Below are 22,764 nucleotides of genomic sequence, written 5' to 3'. Positions count from 1 at the left end.
GAATAGTAATGCATTGGTAGAGGATTAGGTCTTCCACAGTAACATAATAAATTAGATCTCCATTCAACTGCCTTGTTGGGAACATTTGACTCTGACAGAGCCACAAACCCTGCATGCTCTGAACTGGAAGCAGTCACAGATCAAGTAAACAATTAACAAAGTCCTAGCAAATAACGAGAACCTGGGAATAGCAGAGCCATGGGTGGAAGCTCTTTAAGCCCAAAAGTTTATGATCAAGACGGGCGTTCTGAGAGGAATTCTGTGACCTATTGAAAACCATCTTATCGATAGCTTTGAATTAAAATAGAAGTTGCATTCTGGTCTGTGGTTTTTAATTTGAGCAGGGTTGAGTGAAAGCTTTTTTGTGCAGAAGTTTAACCTGTACCTGTTTAAGAACACAACACTATTACTCCCAAACATTTTACAGAGACGTGTCATCTGCAGAAGTTCTCTGATGACACGGCCATTGTGGGGTGTGTTGTGGGCGGGAGGGAGGCTGAGTACAGGGACCTGGTTGAGCGCTTTGTGAAGTGGTGTGGGGAGAACCGCATGCAGCTCAACGTGGCGAAGACGAGGGAGATGGTGGTGGATTTCAGGAGGAACAAGCCCCTGCCCTCTCCTGTCTGCATTGGTGGGACGGCTGTGGAGGTGGTACCTGCATACAAGTACCTGGGTGTCACACTGGACAATAAACTGGACTGGTCCACCAACTGAGAGGGCGTCTACAAGAAGGGCCTGAGCCGGCTTTATTTCCTGAGGAGGCTCAGGTCCTTCAATGTCTGCAACAAGATGCTGCAGAAGATGATGTTCTATAAGTCTGTTGTGGCGAGCACCATCTTCTTTGCTGTGGTGTCCTGGGGTGCGGGCATCAAGGCTAAGGACGCCAACAAACTGAAAAAACTGATTAGGAAGGCAGAGTCTGTGGTTGGCTCTAAGCTTGTCACCATGGAGGAGGTGGTGGAGGACAGGATGCTGGCAAAACGGCTGGCAATCATGGACAATCCGTCTCACCCCCTCCACAAAACACTGGACAAGCTAAGGAGCAGCTTCAGCCACAGACTCATTCAACCCGCTGCTCTAAGGAACGATACAGGAAATCATTCCTCCCAACTGCAAATACCTGTACAACTCATCTACCTCTGTCAGAGCCACCATCACAGAACTGCACTAAATATACCTGTCTCAATTCATCATTTTATACAATAATATTGTCTTTTGCACACTCTGTCTACTTATTCTTACACTCATAGTATATTATATTATCTATTGTATGGCCAAATACTTACATTTATACCCGTACTATATATCATATATTATATCATACTCTTTGTATATTCTTTGTATATATAAGTCTATATACACATATTTATACACGTTTACGACATTATTATTAAATGTTACTATTATTATTATTATATATACTGTTGCTGCTATTATTACTATATACTGCTATTATATTGGTCTAAATACTATGAATTTTGGGATGAATAAATGGATCTTAATATATAAATATATATTATATACTATATATACTGTTCTATTTTGTATATACTGTCTAACAATAACATAACCATCATATCATCAGTACTATTACCATCATCTGCCTCTGCATCTTATCTACCTATTTATCTTGTGTTTCTGTTTTTATTCTTTCTATCGCAATATTTTATATTTTATATTTTATATTTTATATTTTATATTTTATATTTTATTCTATTGTATTGTATTTTATTGTATTCAAATGTACCGGCTGCTATGACGACTTAATTTCCCTTCGGGGATGAATAAAGTAATCTATCTATCTATCTATGTAGGTCAATAGACAAACGATTGTTGCACAAGCCCTGTCTGATTTAAAGCTCCTGATTATGTTATTATGCAGATCAATCACCACCCTTACAGTCTGTTTGAAGTCTGCCCCATATATTGGCTCAGGTACAGATGCATTCACATTCAGACGCAACAATTTAATTTGATTTATACGAAATCCTTGCTTATTCTTGACACACAAAACTAAAGAGCTATCACAATTCAATTACTGGAATTTTTTTGAAGGGGTTATATTATTACATGGAACATCAAAGGACAACAACATGCTGGTGTAATCGCACCAGCATGTTGCTCCATGTGAAATGTTTGGGTCAGTAAAGGTGTGTCATTAAAACTTATTTCAGGAGTGTGGCAAAAACTATACCCGGATGTCATGTTTCCATATGTGCCGAGCATAGCTGGAACCAATAAATATATATGACTGGAATGAGGGCCAATTGTACACTTTCCCACGCATTTTACGACCAGATGTGAACATTGCTTTTTATTTAGCAAATGTATTGAGCCTACAACATAATGTCCCGCCAACAGCTCAGCATGGAACAATATGTGCTCTGTGAACCAGTGATCCAATGTGCTGGAAGTTCAACCAGCGGTTTGCAGCAACATTTGTAATCTCAGCACGACGACAGCATGAAAGTGAAACCCCTCCAACGTTTTCAAGAACATTCGATAACACAATTTATTAAAAAGATGTGAAATATAGTGAAAGATGGCATCATACGGCAGATTTACATTCAACTGTATCTCAGAGCATATACGAGAAAAAGGTTTTCATGTTCTTCCTCACAACAACAGTGAAGTTTTTTTAGTTTGGTTTAAATCTACTGAACACATGCGTACAATGTAGACATGAAAACTGAGTCCAACTTCTCTGTGGAGTCATCTATGGCTTCTTCAGCTTTTCACTCTCATGTGCTTGGCTTCTCATAAAAAGACAGCTGTTGTTAAAGCTGTTAATGTAAAAGAGTGAAACACTGATAGAAGAGTTTATATATATTATATATATCTAAAACCAGGAAACTCAACCATCAGTATCTGTGCGGTGCAGATGGCACATCTCTCAGAGGTGGTTCAGTAAGTGTGGGGGGAAATGAGCGCATGACTACAGCTTTCAATTAAAATGATACAACAGTTATATGGAAAATGATTTGAGATGTTAAAGTGATACTTACAGACGCATACTGAGAGGTGTTCCTATATTTCCCATTTTCTATGAATTAGAGTTGCTTAAAGATGAGGATCACCGAGGATAATTCAGTCAACATGAATATTAAAACAAATAAACATCCTTTAATTAAATTTCATAAAAGCTGAACATTTTACTCCTCATTTTAAAATCTCTACTAAAGGAGGATTACTTGCAGTTGTTGCGTATAATGGAAAATAACATACTAGAAACGATTAAAAGACTGTAACAGCAGACTTCTGTAAATTGCATTTTCTCAATCCTACATTGCAGTTAAAGGAAACGATGATCCTGTGCTCTGCTTTGTAGCTGAAGCTTGTTAATGCCAGGTTTGTGTTGTAAAAGAACTGCTATAATTATAAGAAACGTTATAAAATGCTGTACCTGTTTAGGTCAACGACAGTACAGAAGGAGTTTAAAGTTGATCGAATGAGTGACAGATAAAATATGAGCAGAGAAAGAAAGATTTCTCCATTTATTATTAGCATGTGTTGTCATGGTGAGCAGCAAGTCTCTATATGAGAAACACATGAAATATATCTTGGCAGCATATCAACTACTGAGCCTGGGGGAAAGTGCATGACTTAAAGACAGATATTAGGATCATAAAATATATGCTCTGACTGACAGGAAGCCAAGGCAGAGACTCCATAGAGGAGCAGTGTGGGCTCTTCTCTTACCTTGGAGAGGACCTATAGATATAGTGATGATATAGATCCATTTATTTGTCCCAAACACATGCACAGACATGCAAAGGCACACTCATGCAGGTAGGGAAATTTAACTTCTGCTTTTGACCCATCTGGTGCAGGACACCCAGAGCAGTGAGCGACAATGTACAGCGCTCGGGGAGCAGATGTTGGGGGAGTAAGGTGCCTTTGACCAGGGGCACTAGACAGGGTAGGGAGACTCTTGGATTTTTGGACAGATCAACCCAGGTTCATCTTTTGTTGTCTCTCCGTGGAGTCGAACCAGTGACAAACCAGAGACCTTCTCTGCCCATAGTCCAAGTTTCTGCCACTAGGCCACTGCCTCTCCCCATCTCCTAGTTGAAACTACTGCTAAAAGTCAACCAGAGAAGCACACTTTACTGCATTTGAACAGGTTAATTCAACCATTTGCAATATTGCTTCCCATTAGGTACTTAACTATGGAAAGTGCTTTGAAATAATATACAATACAAATAACATTGAATTGAATCATGAGTCATTGAGTCATGATCAGAAAACTGTATTTTTGTAGAGTGAAGGCACCATCTTCAATTTTTCGTGTGATATGTTAATCTCTGCTCTGTAAACTTTTACCCTGGTTTTTAGATGTTTCATCACAGTAAATTAGGCTTTTAAAAAAACGTGATAATGTGTTTTTGAATAAAATTAGGGTTTGTAATGGTCATGGAGAAAGATATTCATGATATTTGCATAATTTTCTCTGTCGGCCGTAACAGGTTTGTCTCTTAAGAGCAGGATTATGGTGGTATCTCAGTGGCATGTCATCCTCCCCCTCCTGAGGGATCACCAGCTCTATTTTAACTCTATTCTAAGCCCATGGTGCAAGTGAATTAAGGGCACATTCAAATCCACTTATCTTAGTGTAACAGCAGGAAAATGGTCAGTGTGCCGAGTGCATGGTTCAAATTCTCCCAAATTCTCCAATTGATCCTAGTGTGGGTTGAGTGTAACATGCAATAAACCATTAAAAGGTCCTCCCACTTGTTACTACCACAATAATGTGCCCTAAGAATAACAGACCAGATTTCTGTTGGTCAAAAGCACCATTTTGGTGCCTGACCAAACCTCATGTAAGACCAACATGTTTCTTAAGCTGTGTTCAAACTAAATGTTATGATATTACATACAAAGTCAATGCCAAGATAACAATAGAATGTCTTTTATGGTGCTATGCGAGAAATACACAATTTGTGTCATTCCCATTTATGGTACTGACCCAAGCTAGCAGACCATCAGTCTTGCCACTGCTCAGCCTCAGAGAGCAGTGAAAACCACAGTTGGTCACATGCCGCACTTGGAGAAGATGTTGAAATTCCCTGAGCTGTGTGTGCCTGCAGATGGTCTTGTGAACACACACAACTACGTTGGCTTCTCTGGCTTCTCCACAACAGCTACATCACAGCAACTGTAGTCACTTGACTCACTGAGTCACTGGAATGGGCTCCAGGGCCTACCACCCTCAAAGGAAAAGCGGTATAAATATTGAATGGATGGATGGATGCAGGTTGGGAAAATCAAAAACTGCATCTGTGGGGAAACTAGCAAAGAAACCAACCGCCACTGTCTGCTGGATGTGAGATATGGCCCCTAGCGGTGTAATTATATTTTGAAGTTGAATATTATCATCAAAGTATTATCATGCTGCTAATATGACGCAAGATTTAAAATCAATCAATCAATCAATCAAATTTTATTTGTATAGCCCATATTCACAAATTACAATTCATCTCATAGGGCTTTAACAGGGTGTGACATCCTCTGTCCTTAACCCTCAGCAAGAGTAAGGAAAAACTACAAAAAACCCTTTTAACAGGGTAAAAATATGTAGAAACCTCAGAGAGAGCCACATGTGAGGGATCCCTCTCCCAGGACGGACAGAAGTGCAATAGATGCCACGTGCAGGAGAACATCATCAATAATCAAAGTCTCTAGCAGCATTGATGAAGCACAGTCCATGCTCAGCAACCATCTAGACCACGATCCACCATCCAGACCAGACGCCACTTCAGTCCTCAGACACCGTCCACCGCCGCCCACCAGGAGGACCCATCACAAGCCACCACTGCGGTCCTGGTCCACCGCCCGTGCCCAATGCCAACGCGACACAGGGTCCGCCACCAGCACCACGATCAGCCCACATGACTCAGAATCCGCCACACTGGATCCAACACCGCGACCCCCGGTGCGCGATCCACAAACCGTAATCCATGGTGCGGCCACAGAGGCCCTGGATCTGCGGGTGATAAAGCAAAGGGATTCCGGGGAAGGGGGATAGGGATGGAGAAGAGGAAGGAGAAGCTGGAAAGAGAAGCTCCGTTTGTCATGTGTCATAAAATAGAACAAGTAACGTTCTGGCGCACTAATTAGCTCTAACTATAAGCTTTATCAAAAAGGAAGGTTTTGAGCCTACTTTTAAACGAACAGATGGTGTCTGCCTCCCGAACTGAAAGTGGTAGATTATTCCACAGCCGAGGGGCTTGATGGCTAAAAGCTCTGGCTCCTACTCTACTTTTAGAGAATTTAGGGACGACAAGTAGGCTTGAATTCTGGGAGCGGAGTGCTCTAGTGGGTTTATAAGGTATTAACAGCTCTTTAAGGTATAAAGGCGCTATATTATTAAGGGCCTTGAAGGTGAGGAGGAGAATTTTAAATTATATTCTAGATTTAACTGGAAGCCAGTGTAGCGATGCTAATATTGAAGAAATGTGCTCTCTTCTCTTTGTTCTCGTCAGGACACGTGCTGCAGCATTTTGGACAAGCTGTAGAGTCTTTAACGACTTCCTGCTGGAGCCTGATAATAATGAATTACAATAGTCCAGTCTCGATGTAACAAAGGCGTGGACTAGTTTTTCTGCATCTTTTTGTGAAAGGACATGTCTAATTTTTGAAATATTACGCAAGTGGAAAAAAGCGGTCCTAGAAATTTGTTTTAAGTGACTATTAAAGGATAAATCAGGATCGAAGATCACTCCCAAGTTCCTGACTGTTTCATTGGAAGCAAGGGCAATGTCGTCTAGCGCAGCTATATCATTAGATAATGCATCTCTAAGGTGTTTGGGGCCAAGTATTATAACCTCTGTTTTGTCTGAGTTTAATAAGAGAAAATTGCGGGTCATCCAGGTTTTTATGTCCTTGAGACAGTTTAGTTAATTGATTACTTTGTTCAGGTTTTATTGACAAATATAACTGGGTGTCATCCGCATAGCAGTGGAAATTTACCGAGTGTGTCCTGATAATGTTTCCTAGTGGAAGCATATATAATGAGAATAAAATTGGGCCGAGCACAGAGCCCTGTGGAACACCATGATTAACTTTGGTGCGCACAGATGACTCATCATTAATTTGCACAAATTGGGAGCGATCAGAAAAATACGATTTAAACCAGTTAAGGGCGGTTCCATTAATGTTAATTAACTGTTTTAGTCTTTGTAATAAAATTTGATGGTCAATTGTGTCGAATGCTGCACTGAGATCTAACAGAACGAGGACAGACACAAGTCCCTGATCTGAGGCTATTAAAAGGTCATTAGTGACTTTTGCCAAGGCTGTCTCTGTACTGTGATTGGCTCTAAACCCCGATTGAAAGTCTTCATATATATTATTTTCCTGGAGAAACTCACACAGCTGATTGGCTACCACTTTTTCTAAGATTTTAGAAATGAAGGAGAGGTTAGATATTGGTCTGTAATTGGCTAAAACCTCTGGGTCTAGGGTGGGTTTTTTGAGTAGGGGTTTGATGACAGCTATTTTAAAAGACTGTGGTACATAACCTGATGATAATGACAGATTGATAATGTTAAGTAACGAACTATCAATTAGGGGCCCAATGTCTTTAAGTAAGTTGGTAGGAATGGGATCTAAGATACAGGTTGTTGGTCTAGAACCTGAGATTAATTTGGTAAACTGATCACGGGTGATCAGAGAGAAGCTGTCTAAGTAATGGGTAGGATTCTCAGCCGTTTCTGAGATCTCTGTTGTTGGGAGGGTATTAGTGCCAATTGAGGGCAGGAGATGGTTGATTTTATTTCTAATAGTTTGAATTTTATCATTAAAAAAGGTCATAAAGATATTGCTATTTAGGGATTGAGGAATACTGGGTTCGGTGGAGGTGTGACTCTCTGTCAGCCTGGCTACAGTGCAGAAGAGAAACCTGGGGTTATTTTTATTCTCTTCTATTAGTTTTGAATAGTAGGCGGCTCTTGCTTTGTGGAGAGCCTTTTTATATTCTTTAACACTATTCTTCCAGTCTATGAGGTTTTCAACATTGTTGCTGGAGCGCCACTTCCTTTCTAGTTTTCTTGATAATTGTTTTAACTCATTTGTCTGGGAATTATACCACGGAGCTAATTTACTATGTTTGACATTTTTCTTTTTTAGAGGCGCTATTGAGTCTAATGTTAATCGTAATGAGTCTGCAGAGCTATCGACGAGGTGGTCGATCTCAATGGAGCTCAGGGTTTTAAAGAATTTGTTGTTTATATCTACTGCTAATACGGGTTTAAATGTAATTGGGATTATTTCCTTAAATTTAGCTACAGCACTATCAGGTAGACATCTAGAAAATGAATTTTTTATTAGTGGCATATATTCAGTTATTGAAAAATCAAAGGTTATTAAATTATGGTCTGATAGAACTGGATTGCGCGGAAGTACTGTTAAATTTTCAATTGCGACACCGTACGATAATACAAGGTCAAGTGTGTGGTTACCACAATGAGTAGGTTTGTGCACACACTGACTGAAACCAATAGAGTCTAGTATTGAAATAAATGCTACGCTAAGGCAATCTTTATTATTATCAACATGAATATTAAAGTCACCAACAATAATAATTTTATCGGTCTTTAGGACTAAGTTTGATAAAAACTCAGGGAATTCCTTTAAAAATTCAGTATAAGCCCTGGGAGCACGGTAAACTACGGCAAATATGATTGGCTGTTGGTGGTTCCTGGATTGGCGTGGAAGACTAAGAACCAGACATTCAAATGACTTGTAGCTGAGTTTAGGTTTAGGATTAATTGATAGACTGGAGTTAAAAATAGCAGCAACTCCACCTCCTCGCCCAATTTCTCTAGGAACCTGTGAATTGATATGACTGGGGGGAGTAGATTCATTTAGACTGACATAATCATCAGGATGCAGCCACGTCTCAGTGAGGGACAATAAATCTATGTTGTAATCAGAGACTATTTCATTAACTAAAAGAGCCTTTTTTTCCAGTGATCTAATGTTTAAAAGACCACATTTAAAAGTCTGGGTTTCCTGTATTGTTTCAGAGGTTGTTTTAATTTGTATTAAATTTTTGTGTGGAGTTCTCGCTCTATTATTGTTTAATTTCAATCATTTAATCGGACGGTGAACAGACACAATCTCTATGGGGTTTTGTGACTGATCCAGAGGGAGCGCAGAGAAGTGTTTAGCACTGCAGCTCTGCTTCACCTGGCAATCAACTCTATGAGGTGAACCTGACCAAACAAGACGTTCACGTAACTCAATCCAGCACCTCCCTTAATAAGGCAGTGTCAATGTCATAGCAGGCAATCTATTGGTTGGGAAGATCTGACCAGGTTATTTCACAACAATCTAACAGCAAGACAGGAGGAATCTGAGAGCAGAAGTCTGGCGAGTGAACAGAGCAAGCCTGAGGAGACAGAGGCACAGGGACATTTGTGCAGCAGCGGCAGTAAATCTTAGTGAGGACAAGGAGTTTAGAGCAGGAGCCAAGTAAATGTACGCATGACCAGGGGCTATTATAGTGAGAGGGCTTTAAGGGGAAACCTTTAGGGGTAACATGGAAATAAATAATTCCTGCTCTTAAAATGAAAGGCTTTACTATTAAGTGAAGATAGGTAAGAAAGATTAAGTAAGATGTACTTTTATTGATCCTCTGGAGAGGAAATTGACAGATAACACAGCAGTGCAAGGGAAGAATATTGTAGGAATATAAATGCTACAGAAAAAGGCAATTTTTTCAAAAATGTGCAATGTAGAGATAGGGATCAAAGTTTTGTTATTGTGCAACTGGCCATTCCTGAAGTATACAGTGTACAGGATTTGCAGTAGTTCTTTTTTTGCAATATAGATTCAGTGTTTGACTGTAGGTGCTGTTGTGTGGTTTAATGGCTGATGGCACAAAAGAGCACCCAAACGCTTTGAGACACATGGCTGTATGAGTCTGTGACTAAACGTGCTACTGAGCAGCCTCAGTTCAGCAGAGAGGGGACATGATGGGTTCTCCATAATGCCTCTTAGTTTCCCTCTTTTCCTCTTTTCAGCCTCAACACTGTCCAGTTCCGTCTCCACCACAGAGCTGGCCTTCATCTCCAGATTGTTCAGTTTGTCGTTTATATGTATGCTGAATCCCAGACCACAAACAGCAACAAAATGTTCAAATACTTCTGGTTACTGGGCTTTAATACTTTCCACAATAAAGGTACAAAAAAACAACAAAGGGCTCTCTGCTTTACTGCATCATTTTTAAGTTCTGTTAAAATAAGTCTGTAAATTCCTCCCTGTTGCTTAAACTCATAAGATTGAGTGCATGGATCATAAGTGATGGAGATTCAGAAGGAAATATTCACAACTTCATCATCAGCATTTGAACTTTAAAAGTACAGGGATAAAGAATAATGAAGCAGACGTGCATCCAACACTAAGGTAGTGATATCTCCCTTGGTTATGTTTATGCTCAACCTATTTCGTTTAACCTTACACCCCGTCCAGGAATCTACGTTCCTCTGAACCGAGTTTGCTCACTAACTCCAACACCAGATTGTGGACTTCTGGGGATAGAGCTTCCAGTGCGGAAGCCCCCACCTGCTTGAAAGCTCTGCCCACAGAGATTTGCAATTCCACATCCCTCTGGCCATTCATAAAACTACTCAAAACTCATCTTTTTAAAACTGTATATGACCTGACTGAATGCAATCTTTCTAAAAACACTACACTTTTGTGCACAACCGTGTCTTTGTCTTAGATATTTCAATGTCCCTTAAATATGTGAAGCATCCTTGGTTCCTTGCACTATAAAATTTTAAGTTATTTTTATTATAAAAAACTCATGTGGCCACTAAAATGTTGTATGATTTGCTGGTGAAATGTTTTCTCAATTTGGCCCTGGCAGCTTCCCCGTTTACTTCTGACATGCATTTGTATAAAAAGACAACATATGAAACTGTTTTGGCAGCAAACGTTCTCCTTTTATTTCTCTCCTTGGACATTCTAGAAAAACAAAACATTGCACTAAGCAGGAATGAAAAAAGCCAAAAAAAAACAGAAGGTTTCAGTTCTGTGTGTATCACTTACAGAGAGATGTAGGTCTATACTGTAGCACATTGACAGTGAAAGCAGATGTAACGGTTCTGTGTCTCATTGACCAGGTGCAGTTCACATCCAACCAGAGGCTGAGTCGTCGACTCTTTCGCCAAAGGTTTTCATTTGCACACCTTTGTCTCGGAGACCAGACCAAAGCATCTGTGCTTCCGATGGAGCTTCAATGCTACACACTGACTGACAGAGCTTCACACATCCTGTACCCATCTCAACCATACATAACCACGCACACTTAACAGACCTCCAACAGTCAATCTTAACATGTTGAGAATATTTCAATATTTAAGAACATTAAGAGCGCTTTCATGTCATCAAAATCCAAATATTTCAAATCTGTGCGGAAGAACCCATAACACGTTTGTTCAGTTTTAAGACATAGAAGACATTTGCAAGTGTTTCATACAGGTGTTGACAGGTCCACTCAGTTTCTAACAACATGGTAACCAGCTCTGGGTCTTGATCTTTGTGTCTCTAAGGCCAGTTCAGACAGTGAAGTGAATACAAAATTGGGGGGATCTTTGCCCATGTGCTGGAATTCTATTTAATTATTTTAAAGATGAGTTTCTTCAACATCATTTGACATTTCAACTCTCAATTGCTGAACCATCATGCTGCCACCAGAATTTGCCTTCTGTCTATATTTGTCCTTAAGTCATTTTGGACTAGGGGCCTGCCTCACAAGGCGGGATTAAGGTTATCCCTCTCTGGGCTACTCTTCTAATCTCTGGATTTTCCTGTATCACAAAGCTGCTTTTGACTGTGAATCACCATGGTAACTCGTGCTGTACTGCTAATCTGCTGTGGATGAGCAACTTCAGAGGCTCAGATCAAAATCTGTGCACAGCCCAAACCAGAAAAAACAACAGTCACCTTTACAAAAATGTTGTGACAGCGAAAAAAGATTGACCAGTAAAGTGACAGTGAGAAAAAGCGTTAGTCATGTTCATAGAGCAGTGTAATTGTTTTGCAGTTCTAGGCTTGCTGAGTCGGCTGTGGTTTTAAAATTGAGCTTGTTAGAAATGGACGGACAATTTGCCCAATTGAATAACTATTAAATACTGATTATAGCTTCATTTTAATTGTGCAAAGATTCTTTCACACCTCACAGATTCCCTGACAGTGTTGATGCCTTTACTTTCTTATTCTATCACTGCAGCGCAGACCAAGGCAAGGAGATGGATGACAAATTGAAAAAAAATCCTCTGTTGTCTTTTGTGAGGAAAATAATATGGACACTGTATATTTCCAGTGAATAAAGGTCAAGCCTGTCGCATCACATATCAAGATAAATTTCCTCCATCATTCGACTCACATTATGTGACAGGCATGCAACCATACATTTTTTTGCATTTATTTATAGTTAAAGCCTCTAATGCTATTCTAGTCATTTCACCGGTTTGAATATCACTTTCGGTTGTCACGACAACAGCCAGTTGATAACCAGTTTCCCAATACAGAACGGCCAATTTTGGCTTGGGTGAAGCTTGGAAAATACATGTGTACATGGTCGGTTCAAGTAAAGTTTGGACATGAGTCTGTGGTGGATCGACAAGCAGCTGATAATGCTGATCAATTATTGTGAATGATGCTTTTTTGGGGGGAGGGTCAATGCCGATTTGATGGAGATTGTTTTCTCAATGTTTAAACAAAATCCTCATCTTTCCCTCACCTTAACCAAAGCGTTTCGCAGCCTACACCTAACCACACGCAGAATGAAACCCAGTTGACTGGTGTCAGTCCTTCCTACCACGTCTTTGCTGGACCAGACAGGAAAACTTCCTGGGCTGGAAAAGCGTTTTCCTGTAAACGAAACCGGCAGAAAAAGTGTTTACTTCTAAATCCAAATCAATCAATACATGAAGGTAAAGTCTTCCTTCATAACATGCAAAGTAAAAGGATTTCTTCACTTCAATGTTTGGGACATGATGTTACCAAACATTAGTGTCCACTAATTCAGTGTGCCTGGGAAGAATACTTCGTAGGGTTTCTGTTTTATTGTTTCACAACACTGAATCATAGTAGGTTTAATGTGACTTTTTTGACACTGACTGAGGTGGCACAGAAAAAAACATAAAAAAATGATCTGAATTAATTACCAAGTAAAAAACAAAATACATACATACAAGTATTCATAGTCTTTAATAGGACATAACTAAAACATGAGAGGTGCAGCCTACTGGTTTTAGAAGCTACAGAATCAGAGAAAGGGAACTGAATATAGTCAGGGGGTTTTACCTTACTTACTATTATAGAACCAACTTCTGGTTAGTCAAACACTGGGGAGGATAGGGGGGTGAGCGAGAGAGAGAGAGAGAGAGAGAGAGAGAGAGAGGGTAACCACATCTAGGACCAAATCATTGAGAAATGTAGAAAGCGAAGAAAAGGCAGGACAGCATCCAGCACATGCTTTTTTTTAAATCCAGAGCATTCAGCTCTAGAGGAAGACGAGATGCAGCCTACTTCAAAATGTAACTTGTCTTTGCTTGCAGGCAATAACACCCAAACATGTTCACAAAGCTACACAGAGAATAACTTTCATCTATTTATTATCTATTGTATATTGCTAATCCTCTTGAGGGCCAACATACAGGGGACAACCCATTCAGTCTCCTATCAACCTAATTCCATTCTGCATGTGTTTAGACTGTGGGAGGAGGCCGGAATACCCAGCGAAACCTATATCGACATGGGGAAATCATGACAGGCATGCCCCTGGCCAAACCATTGGAGCTGGACACCTCTTTGCTATGAGTGGGCAGTGCTAAACCACATCTCAAAGCAGCTGGGACTTTGTAGCTTGACTTGAAACAGGTTTCAAGTGATCTCCATACAAACTGACAGAGCTTGAGCAGTGTCCAGTGAGACTGAACCCACCAATAGTTAGACATAGAGTGTGAATACTTGCTTTAAATTGAATTGATGCATTTTCCCGTTTTATCTGTTTTTTGTATCACAAAAGCACATTTAATCAACAATGATTCAGTATTGCACAAATAAAAACTTCTGTGGGGCAAACACTTTTTATAGGCACTATAGAAAAGAGCTGTCAAATGGACAAGTCATACTGTATGAATTAACATGTATCCAGAGAGTAAGGAAGTTAAATAAAGATTAGACATACAATTAAGATGTTAAAATAGTGCATAAGAACATAGACCACAGCAGAAAAGATATTAAAATATTAAAACATCCATCAATTAATTTAAAACCTATTCTTTTGACAAGAATATTTATAAAATATGAACATTGAGTTCTTCCCTACTTCAGTTATTTGGTTTTTACTTCCAGTGAAAATCATGTAAAATATGATTAACCAACAAAAGCAGGCATAAATACAGATGAAGCATCTTCTCATGAGGCTTCCAATCAATACACTCCCTAGCTCAATGCAAGGTGGCACAAGTTTTGACATGTTCATATCAGATTGAACAAACTGGTGTGCGAAAAGTTGGCCTTATTTCAAAAGTAAAAAAAAAGGCAAATTCTAGCCTTTTTGTGCTTGGATAAAACCGAATGACATCTTATTTCCCAACTCAAAAATAAGGAAATATCCTCCTCTGTACTCGTCCTTGGTTACACCTACCGTTTACCATAGCTCTGCTCCAGCCATTGCCGCACATCCTTCAGATTGTAAAAAAAAGGCCCCTTACCACCCAAGTAGGCAATCTTTCTCTGTTGCACTATGCACACTCGTTCATTGGACACACCGTAAGCCTCATTAGCGTTATTGTCCATGCAGTCTGCCACCAGCTGACACTGTGGTGGAAGTGAGAAGTGCTCAGTGAGATGGCGCGCTGCTCCAAGTCTCTCCTCCAAGTTCTGGTGCTTCCGTACATTGAAAGAGGAGGAGCCCATAGGAGGGGCCACCCAGCCGTCAGATGGATGAGCTTCGTCAATGTACACCAACAGGAAGTCAGCCACACCACTAAAGTCCTCCACCAACTGTCGGAAAGCTGGCAGGTGACTGATGAAGGGGGGTCAGGTGGCTGAGCCAAAGTTGACCACCAGAGGGCGATCTGATGAGCCAAAATCCAGAAGGCGGCACTCGTCCCCATTTCGCATCCTGGCTCCGGTTGGCACATTGATCACATTACTAATGTTGTTGCTACACCGAGGGCCATCTGGCACCTTCACCACCTTGGAGTTAGGTGCCGCACAGCCAAGTTTCACCTATGGAGACACATATTAGAATTAATGTTACCCCACACAATGCACACATCAAGCAGGTCTAAGAATATTGATGGATAAAGTTATTTCAGATGAGGATGTTTTATATGGTCATTCCATTCTCAGCTCTGGTTCATGTCAATTGCAGAAATACAATCCAAAAAGCAAATTAAAGCTCAATTACCAAAGTTAATTAATATACAAATGTGTACGTGAGCAGGGTGTAGTGATAAGATTACGACTCCACATATCTAAAAGATAAAAAAGGAAGCCAAGTTGGGAAGTTGAAGTTGTTTAACGCCCTGATACGAAAAAAAAGCAATCATTGCAGCTAACTGTTCAGTGATATGGAGAAAGTCCAGTCTCATAGCATCAAGGGGCTGTTGGCTATCATCTGACAAAGAATAAGCCTCTAGGGGGCACTGGCCAATAATTTGGGGGCTTCTGATGTATACAGCGTATTCCCAGGCCAAGACACATCCATTTGCCATTCGGTCTGACTATCAACATAAGAGATGAGAATGTAGTTGAAATGGAGAGATAAGACGTTAGTTAAATTATACTCCACACGAAGCACAGTCCGTATACTTTTTTGAAGTTGTTTTAGATCCAAGAAAGACCTTGGCGTACCTCTAAAAACACTTATATGGATATAAAAAAGATACAATTAAAAAGACAATGCAAACAGGGGAATTTTTTTGCTGCACCTGCTACTATGCATGTCACTGATCGTGGCTACGCTGCTGCTTATGGTTGCTGCAGTTCCTGTTTGTCTCCAGCAGAGCTGCTTCCACACAGTGATGCTGCAGCCACCACACACCTGTAGAGGGACTGAGGAGCCAAGGCCAATGCCCCTAGTCTCCTCTTGAAGTAGATTGTGCCAGTCTTTTTCAGCCTACTCAATTATTTTTCATCCGACCCACCAAAAATCCAATATTAACACAAGGAGATTTAACTCATCTTCGCCAAACTCCATCAGCTTATCAGAATCATAAAAGGAGCTCACTTCAACTGAACTGACAGAGGTGATAAGGGAAAAGTAAGTAAAGGCATTTTAACTAATACAAATTTGCACTTTGAAAGTGTAACTTTAATCTTGATTTATTCAGTTTAAAACAATCAATATGTCTGAAGAAGAACTTGCCCTTCCTGCCAAGGCAAAGCAGATAAATCCTCATTGTGTCAAGTATTTAAATGTATGACTTCAAACTAGGCAACAGTTGAATGATTCAGTATCTCATGCATAAAGATGCCATTGTTTTATTCTAGTTGCCAAGTGCCAAGCCAGATAAGTGAAACTGATGATTTACCAGTAAGACTTTGATTTACTGGAGCCACACAAGGCCCATATACGAAAAAAATACTGATGAGGAAACTGGGTGAACAAATAACTTACATAACACATAGTCTGAGGATGTAGTGATCATGGGCATAGATTTATCAGAACCATTGTTAATGTCAAGGTCTTTTAAAATTGTTCTAATACCAATATATATTTGCCATTTGATTTCTGCAAAATGCTGGATATCCTCATTAAGAGAGGCGGATACTGAACTATGATCTGGCAACCCTTAAAGTCAAACTACACCCTACATGGTTGACCAGTAGTAACAGTGGAGGAGCAGGTGATGCATGGTGGTGGATCTGACATGTTAAATATGTATAGTTCAACAATTTCTAATGTCACATCATTGAAAAGATCCAAAATAGTAACGATGTGTGGTGAGAATACTGGACTACACCTCGCCTAAGAAGATGATCCAAGTCAAGTTGCACTTACTGTATATTAAGCACTTACATGTAGCACTTTGTAGTTTGGCTTTTGTGAAGTTTTTGTACAATCATGGTTGAATGCACTTATTGAAAGTCAATAATATAAATGTAATTTAATAAAAATACCTCCCAGACATCAGTTCCTTTTTAAAGAGGGAATGAGGTGAAAGTAAGACCTGTGCTTAGCTGCTGATCTATCAACTATCCAAACAGTGATTTTCTTTCAAATATACATTTATGATGCATATGCCTCCTTTCCCCATTCAATCAGTTGCTCAAGAGCTGTTGATTACCGCAATATTTGTACAGCAAAGTAACCATCAGCAATTGTGAGTCGTGGAATGTCAGCAGCTAGAACAACTCAGAGACACAGTTACGTCACAGAGAGAAGGACTGGAGAGCTGTGATGTCAATGATGAACAATGACGTCCCAGTCAACTTACTGAGGTCAGACTCTAAAAGTGTGTATGAGCTAAAATGTGCACAGGGGGGGACAATTTATGTAATATTATTTTGGACATCTGGCACAATATATCTGAAGAAGACTAACCATGACTGCTGGTCTTTATAGAATTTATGCGGAGAAAATAAATGAACCTGGAGTTCTCAGAACAACTAGAAGCAAGGCTGTCCCAAGACGTGGTCCTAAAGGTCGTAAGGTCATACCGACGGGAGCTCAGACGTGAGGTTATATAGAGTCACAGTGAGCAGCATTAACAACAGACACATGCTCACCTGCTTGTATGCGTCCAGGAGGAAACTGTTCCAGATGGAGCGGAGTCCCGCGGAGGTCAACATGCGGCGCCACTCTCCGGAGCCGCCGGACCTGGAGCTGCTGAGCAGCGCCACGACGCGCTTCACCAGCACCACGGAGTCGTACAGGACGAGGAAGAGACAGTTCGAAAAGAAACCAGGTAGTATCTGCAGAGTCACGAGCAGATCCTCACTCGCCATTCCCATTTTCCCCTCTATCTCCTCCGAGATAAACTCCGTGTTCATAGGCACGCTGCGCTCATGATTCACGCTGCGCTCCGCCGGGTGCTCCAGAGTTAGTGCGGGAGACGGAGGAGGATCAGGTGCGTCCTCAGGTGCTCAGCGCCGCCGGGCCGCTCCAGGTCCGCCGCTCTTCTCGATCGAACATTGTACTTCATATGAAGCTTTATCTTTGGAGCAAGACCCTGACGTCAGATGTTGAGCAGCGCCTGTGTCCCCTCCTTCCTCCACCCTCGCCTCCCTCAGCCCGGTGCTCAGTGACTCCCCCACCACCCTCTTCTTTACCCTCCCTCTGTTTCAGTTCTATCACGTATTTTTCATGCATTATTCTGTGGTAAGATTGACAGAAAAACACAATTTAGCCTGGTCCTTTAGATTCATGCGCTTTAGATATGTTGTGATCTACGGCAGATAATAGCTGACACTATTACAAACGTTTGAGAAATGGTTCCAAAAGGTTATTTAAAGTTCTGCTTCGTGAAGAACTCTATTTTTTTTATTTAGTTCCCCAACCATAAAATGCAGGGTTCTTCAGGGGAAAACAGAAGGTTTCTAGAGCGTCAAAGTGTCACCTGGAAAGTACCAGTTTTTCTTTTCATGCTTTACAGGTGTTCGTCCCATGTTTTACTGCCTATATACTGCACTTGAGACATGGCCAAAGTACAAATACAAATAAATCAACAACCCAGTTACACTTGCCATATGTCTGAATCACTATGAAATGTTTAATACAGCAACCAAATTATATAAATATATTTTTTACATCTAAATATGGAAATGTTCAATGAATGAAACTACAGAGGCACAATGTTGCTCATACCACTGCTGCAATATTATCTAAAAGGCAACATTTTATGAGTCTAATATACTATAAGTCTGCTCAACCACTGAAATCATTTGTTTTCACAGCTCATGTTAAAATAAGAGAAACCAGATCATCAAGGGGAGAATATTATACAAAACATGGCAGGGCAAGAACATTGTGGATTGTTATTTTTATAAATATTTGAGAGTGGTGTAGTTTTGATCAGTTTTGGCAAGAACTGGGCAAGAAGGGAAAAAAGGCATATGACAGCCTGCTTGGAATTTTGTCAGATGAGATTAATACAACAGAGAGCACGAGGAAAAACTTTATTTGATTTGATCAGACAAAAATGATAACTCCACAAAACAACAGGTTAATCATCTGACTGATTGTAAAGCTGTGTTTGGGACATTCCCTCAACCCTCCTCTCTCTCCCTCTCTCTCATAGAGATGATGTTTATAGTTCTGAACAGAGCCAAATACTCAGGGGCTAAGTTTTTCAGCATAACAATGACCTGAAGCAGACAGTCAAGAAAACACTGGTGTCCTTGAGCGAATCAGCCAAAGCCCAGAATTAACCTGATATAACATCTGCAGGGAGACCTGGCAGTTCATAGAGACTTCCCATCCAGTCCGACAGCTCCTGAGAGGATCCGCCAGGAATAATGAGAAGTACCGCCAAATTCCAGGTGTGCAGAGCCTGTATAGGCCTGCCCCAAAAACACTGGAGGTGTAATTGCTGCCAAAGGAGCTTCTACCAAGCACAAAGTGTGCAGAAGTTAAGTGGTCTGAAGACACTGGTATGAACTGCTACTGGATATGACTCATGTTAATTAACCTAAACAAAAAAACTCTGTAAGAGGGCAGGGCTGAAGACATTCTAGGCGAGACATTGGAATAAGCATCGCTGCTCATTTCCCCAGAATAATGTATCTGCTTTTGTTCTAAATGTTGCATTAGGATCTACCAGAAGCATCCAATCAACATGTTTTCTGCTTGTTTGATAATTAGAATTATTTGGGTGCTTCACAGCAGATCCCGCATTGACTCACAGTGCATATACAGCATGTTGAGACTAAGTCGGAAATCACTCCCTGATTCCCTCCTACTACCTGTAACAGAAATATGTTGAAGAGTAAATTGATATCAAAACAGCTTCAATGATTTGTGACAAAATATTGGAAACTTACCTCTGGGACTCTGCTCCATGTTGACATGATTAATCAGACTGCCATCTCTTATTCCATCACATCCCACAGGTGTTCCTCTGCTTTCACATCTGGGAATGGTGACGAGGGTTGAGTAACAGTTGGAGTTTTTCTAATACCAGTGCAATATTTTTTTTAAAGTTCTAGTACCTAAACTTTCAAAGAACTTTTTTTTTATATAGGAACAAATTACAGAGAACTTGCAAATTGGAAGTAGAAATTTAACCCCTTAACATTTTAACAGATTCAGGAATAGGTCATTAAAATATATAATGCCAAAACTCAAATTTACATAAAAAGTCCACGTTAAAATTAAAACCTAAACCATCTACAATACGTTAATATTAAATAGGCGTTGCAATGCTCAATAGCAAATAGTATTGCCCACTAACTCATCATTAATTGTCTCCTCGAGGCTTGCGTCAGAGACCCCCACACTGCTCGAGCTGTTGCTCCTGGATCTCGGCAGCAGCAGCAGCTGGTCCCAGCTCTTGGCTCCCTGCTCTCAGCTTTTGTGCGGACATTTGCTGCATGTCCTGGTGTAGGAATACTTCTGCGTACTTTTGACCATTTTGTTGTTGTTACGACTTTGGTTCGAGGTAGCTTCTGGTAAACTGTAGGCTAACGTGCTGCCAGAGCCATGTAAAGAGTGCTTTGCCACCAGAGTTAGGTGTAATGTTAATTAGACACATGCAGTTATGTCTATGCTGTATGTATCACAGCAACTATTTCAGTATATAGCTCCGGCACCGAAGTATGTGTCGTGATTGTTGATCCATCAGTTTTTTCAGTTTTCATCGGTTCTCTGTCGATGAGTCTGTATCACTGCCCAATCAAATTTCTGTTCTTGCCTGACAGGAGTTGACTGACATAGTCTCTGCCGTTGTAAAAGTTATCTGAGTTATTGTAGTCTTCCTCTCAATTCTGACAGCTGAGCCCATTCTCCGCTGACCTCTGTCATCAAGAACTCATCAGATGTTTTTGTATAATCACAGGAGATTGTTAGTTTCCGACATACTCAAACCAACAGTCATGTTACAAAGTCCCTTAGATAACATTCTGATGTTTGCCAGAGGAAAACACTCAATAAACCATCCACGTGTGATACCCACTCGATTGTATGATCGCCATTCATTCAAAATTGTGCTGAATGATGTCAAACTATTATAAAAAACTCAATCAACCAGGAATACACAGAAAAAACTAAAAGGATTATCGAGTGATTCTTATAGCAACTACTGCACTTGCATTCAATGTTTCACCTACAGTTTATTAAAATGATCAATCTCAAAAGACAGAAGGAAAGACTTGGTTTCCATCTGCCACTCATTATTTGAAAAATGCACTGTGCTTGCATGGTGATCCTCTATGATGCACAATTATCAAATGTAAAATAACTATACAGTAGTCTGTACCACTGCACACATTAACTTATTCAAATACAATTTAGCAGCACTCTTTAAAACAGCAATTCTCTCTCTTCATATTATCAGTCTCTCTGTGTGTCTTACTCTCTTCTGTCCTTCTCCAAAAAAACACCAGACTAAAGTGGGATACATCAGGGGGCTTTCTGTCCTTCTCTCCGTCTTTTTGGCAAAAGCCCTTACCACTATAAATATTTTATTCAAATTTTAAAATTTAATTCAGTTTCATCATGATGTACAGAAGAATTCTGGCTTAAATTGTTTTTAGGTCTGAATTATTTCATGTGAGCGTAATAAGTTTTTGAAAGGAGAAAGGAGGCACAGATGTTTGAAGTCAGATATTCTACAAGGTTTCCTCAATAATAGATTTGTTGTGCAGCGCAGGATAAATCTTGAATGATGATGTTATTTTTACCGCACAATGAACTGAAGTTAAAAACCATCTCAAAAGTGAATGGAATATTGTCATGAAAGCTTTTCAGTTTTACTTTATTTCCAAATTTGAGTTTGTGCCAGTGCCTTCTTTCTGCCTCCAGGCAACACCACTAAAAGGGTTAGGGTTAAAGCAGTTGCCCTTTCTGCCCCTTCCTTTTTCCCTTCCTACCCCTTCCTGTTGTCCATGCCAGGAAGGGGCAGAGACAGACAGTGACTCCCTACCGGGCAAATACAAACCTTATAATCTGCTAAAGTTCAACTTTACCTGACTGTAAAACGGGATGGGAGCTGGCACTCTGGTTTATTGCATGGTACTCCCAAAACACACCCTTGAGTAAAAATCTTTTGAACTAAGCGTCTGGCAAAGCAAAAAAAATTCCTTTCAAAGTAGCAATAGTTGATTGGACACACCCTAAATGCTCTTGCATTGTGTTCACCTCAGTTTCATCAGTGTTATTCTTTGCCTTCTTTACATCAGAAGCCAGTCATGTTTAGAGCTCTAGTTCATGTAAGGTGTTTGCTAGTTGCACACTCTCAATCGCTGATTATTTCCTCTCACAGATATCCCTAAAAGCCATATTTGTGCCACTAGTTATAGGAAAGCAAGTCTGAAATGCACCAATCCTGAGAGAGCAACTGAGGCCAAATCCTGATTTTCAAAATAAGATTATTACAGCCAGATTTAAGTCTATAATCACTGAATACTAGGCTTCCTCTTTTTCAGTCAAAAAATTGAGAGGTTGAATATACCGTTTTCTGGGATCTCAAAGCTGTATCAAAATTTGTCGACCTGACTCAAACTGCACCAAAATGACTTGTTACTTCCCAGGCATTGTTACAAGACAACACAGTAGTGTATGCCGCTATCTCTTGGGCC

General features: G+C 40.3%; 1 protein-coding gene across 1 annotated transcript; it reads right to left on the bottom strand.

The window, feature by feature from the left end:
* Positions 1-10,927: 10,927 nt before the first annotated feature.
* Positions 10,928-18,214, bottom strand: dio2 (iodothyronine deiodinase 2). The gene is made up of 3 exons (XM_062396489.1): positions 17,758-18,214; positions 14,666-15,252; positions 10,928-12,882 (listed from the first exon to the last, which is right to left on the bottom strand). Exons 1-3 carry the CDS (start codon positions 18,019-18,021, stop codon positions 12,816-12,818), a joined length of 918 nt encoding a protein of 305 aa, XP_062252473.1. The 5' UTR covers positions 18,022-18,214; the 3' UTR covers positions 10,928-12,815.
* Between the last annotated feature and the right edge of the window lie 4,550 nt (positions 18,215-22,764).

The sequence above is a fragment of the Platichthys flesus genome, chromosome 10 (assembly GCF_949316205.1).
Source record: "Platichthys flesus chromosome 10, fPlaFle2.1, whole genome shotgun sequence".
Lineage (NCBI taxonomy): Eukaryota > Metazoa > Chordata > Actinopteri > Pleuronectiformes > Pleuronectidae > Platichthys > Platichthys flesus.
The sequence above is the reverse complement of the archived record's forward strand: the minus strand, read 5'-3'. Positions and strand labels throughout refer to the sequence as shown.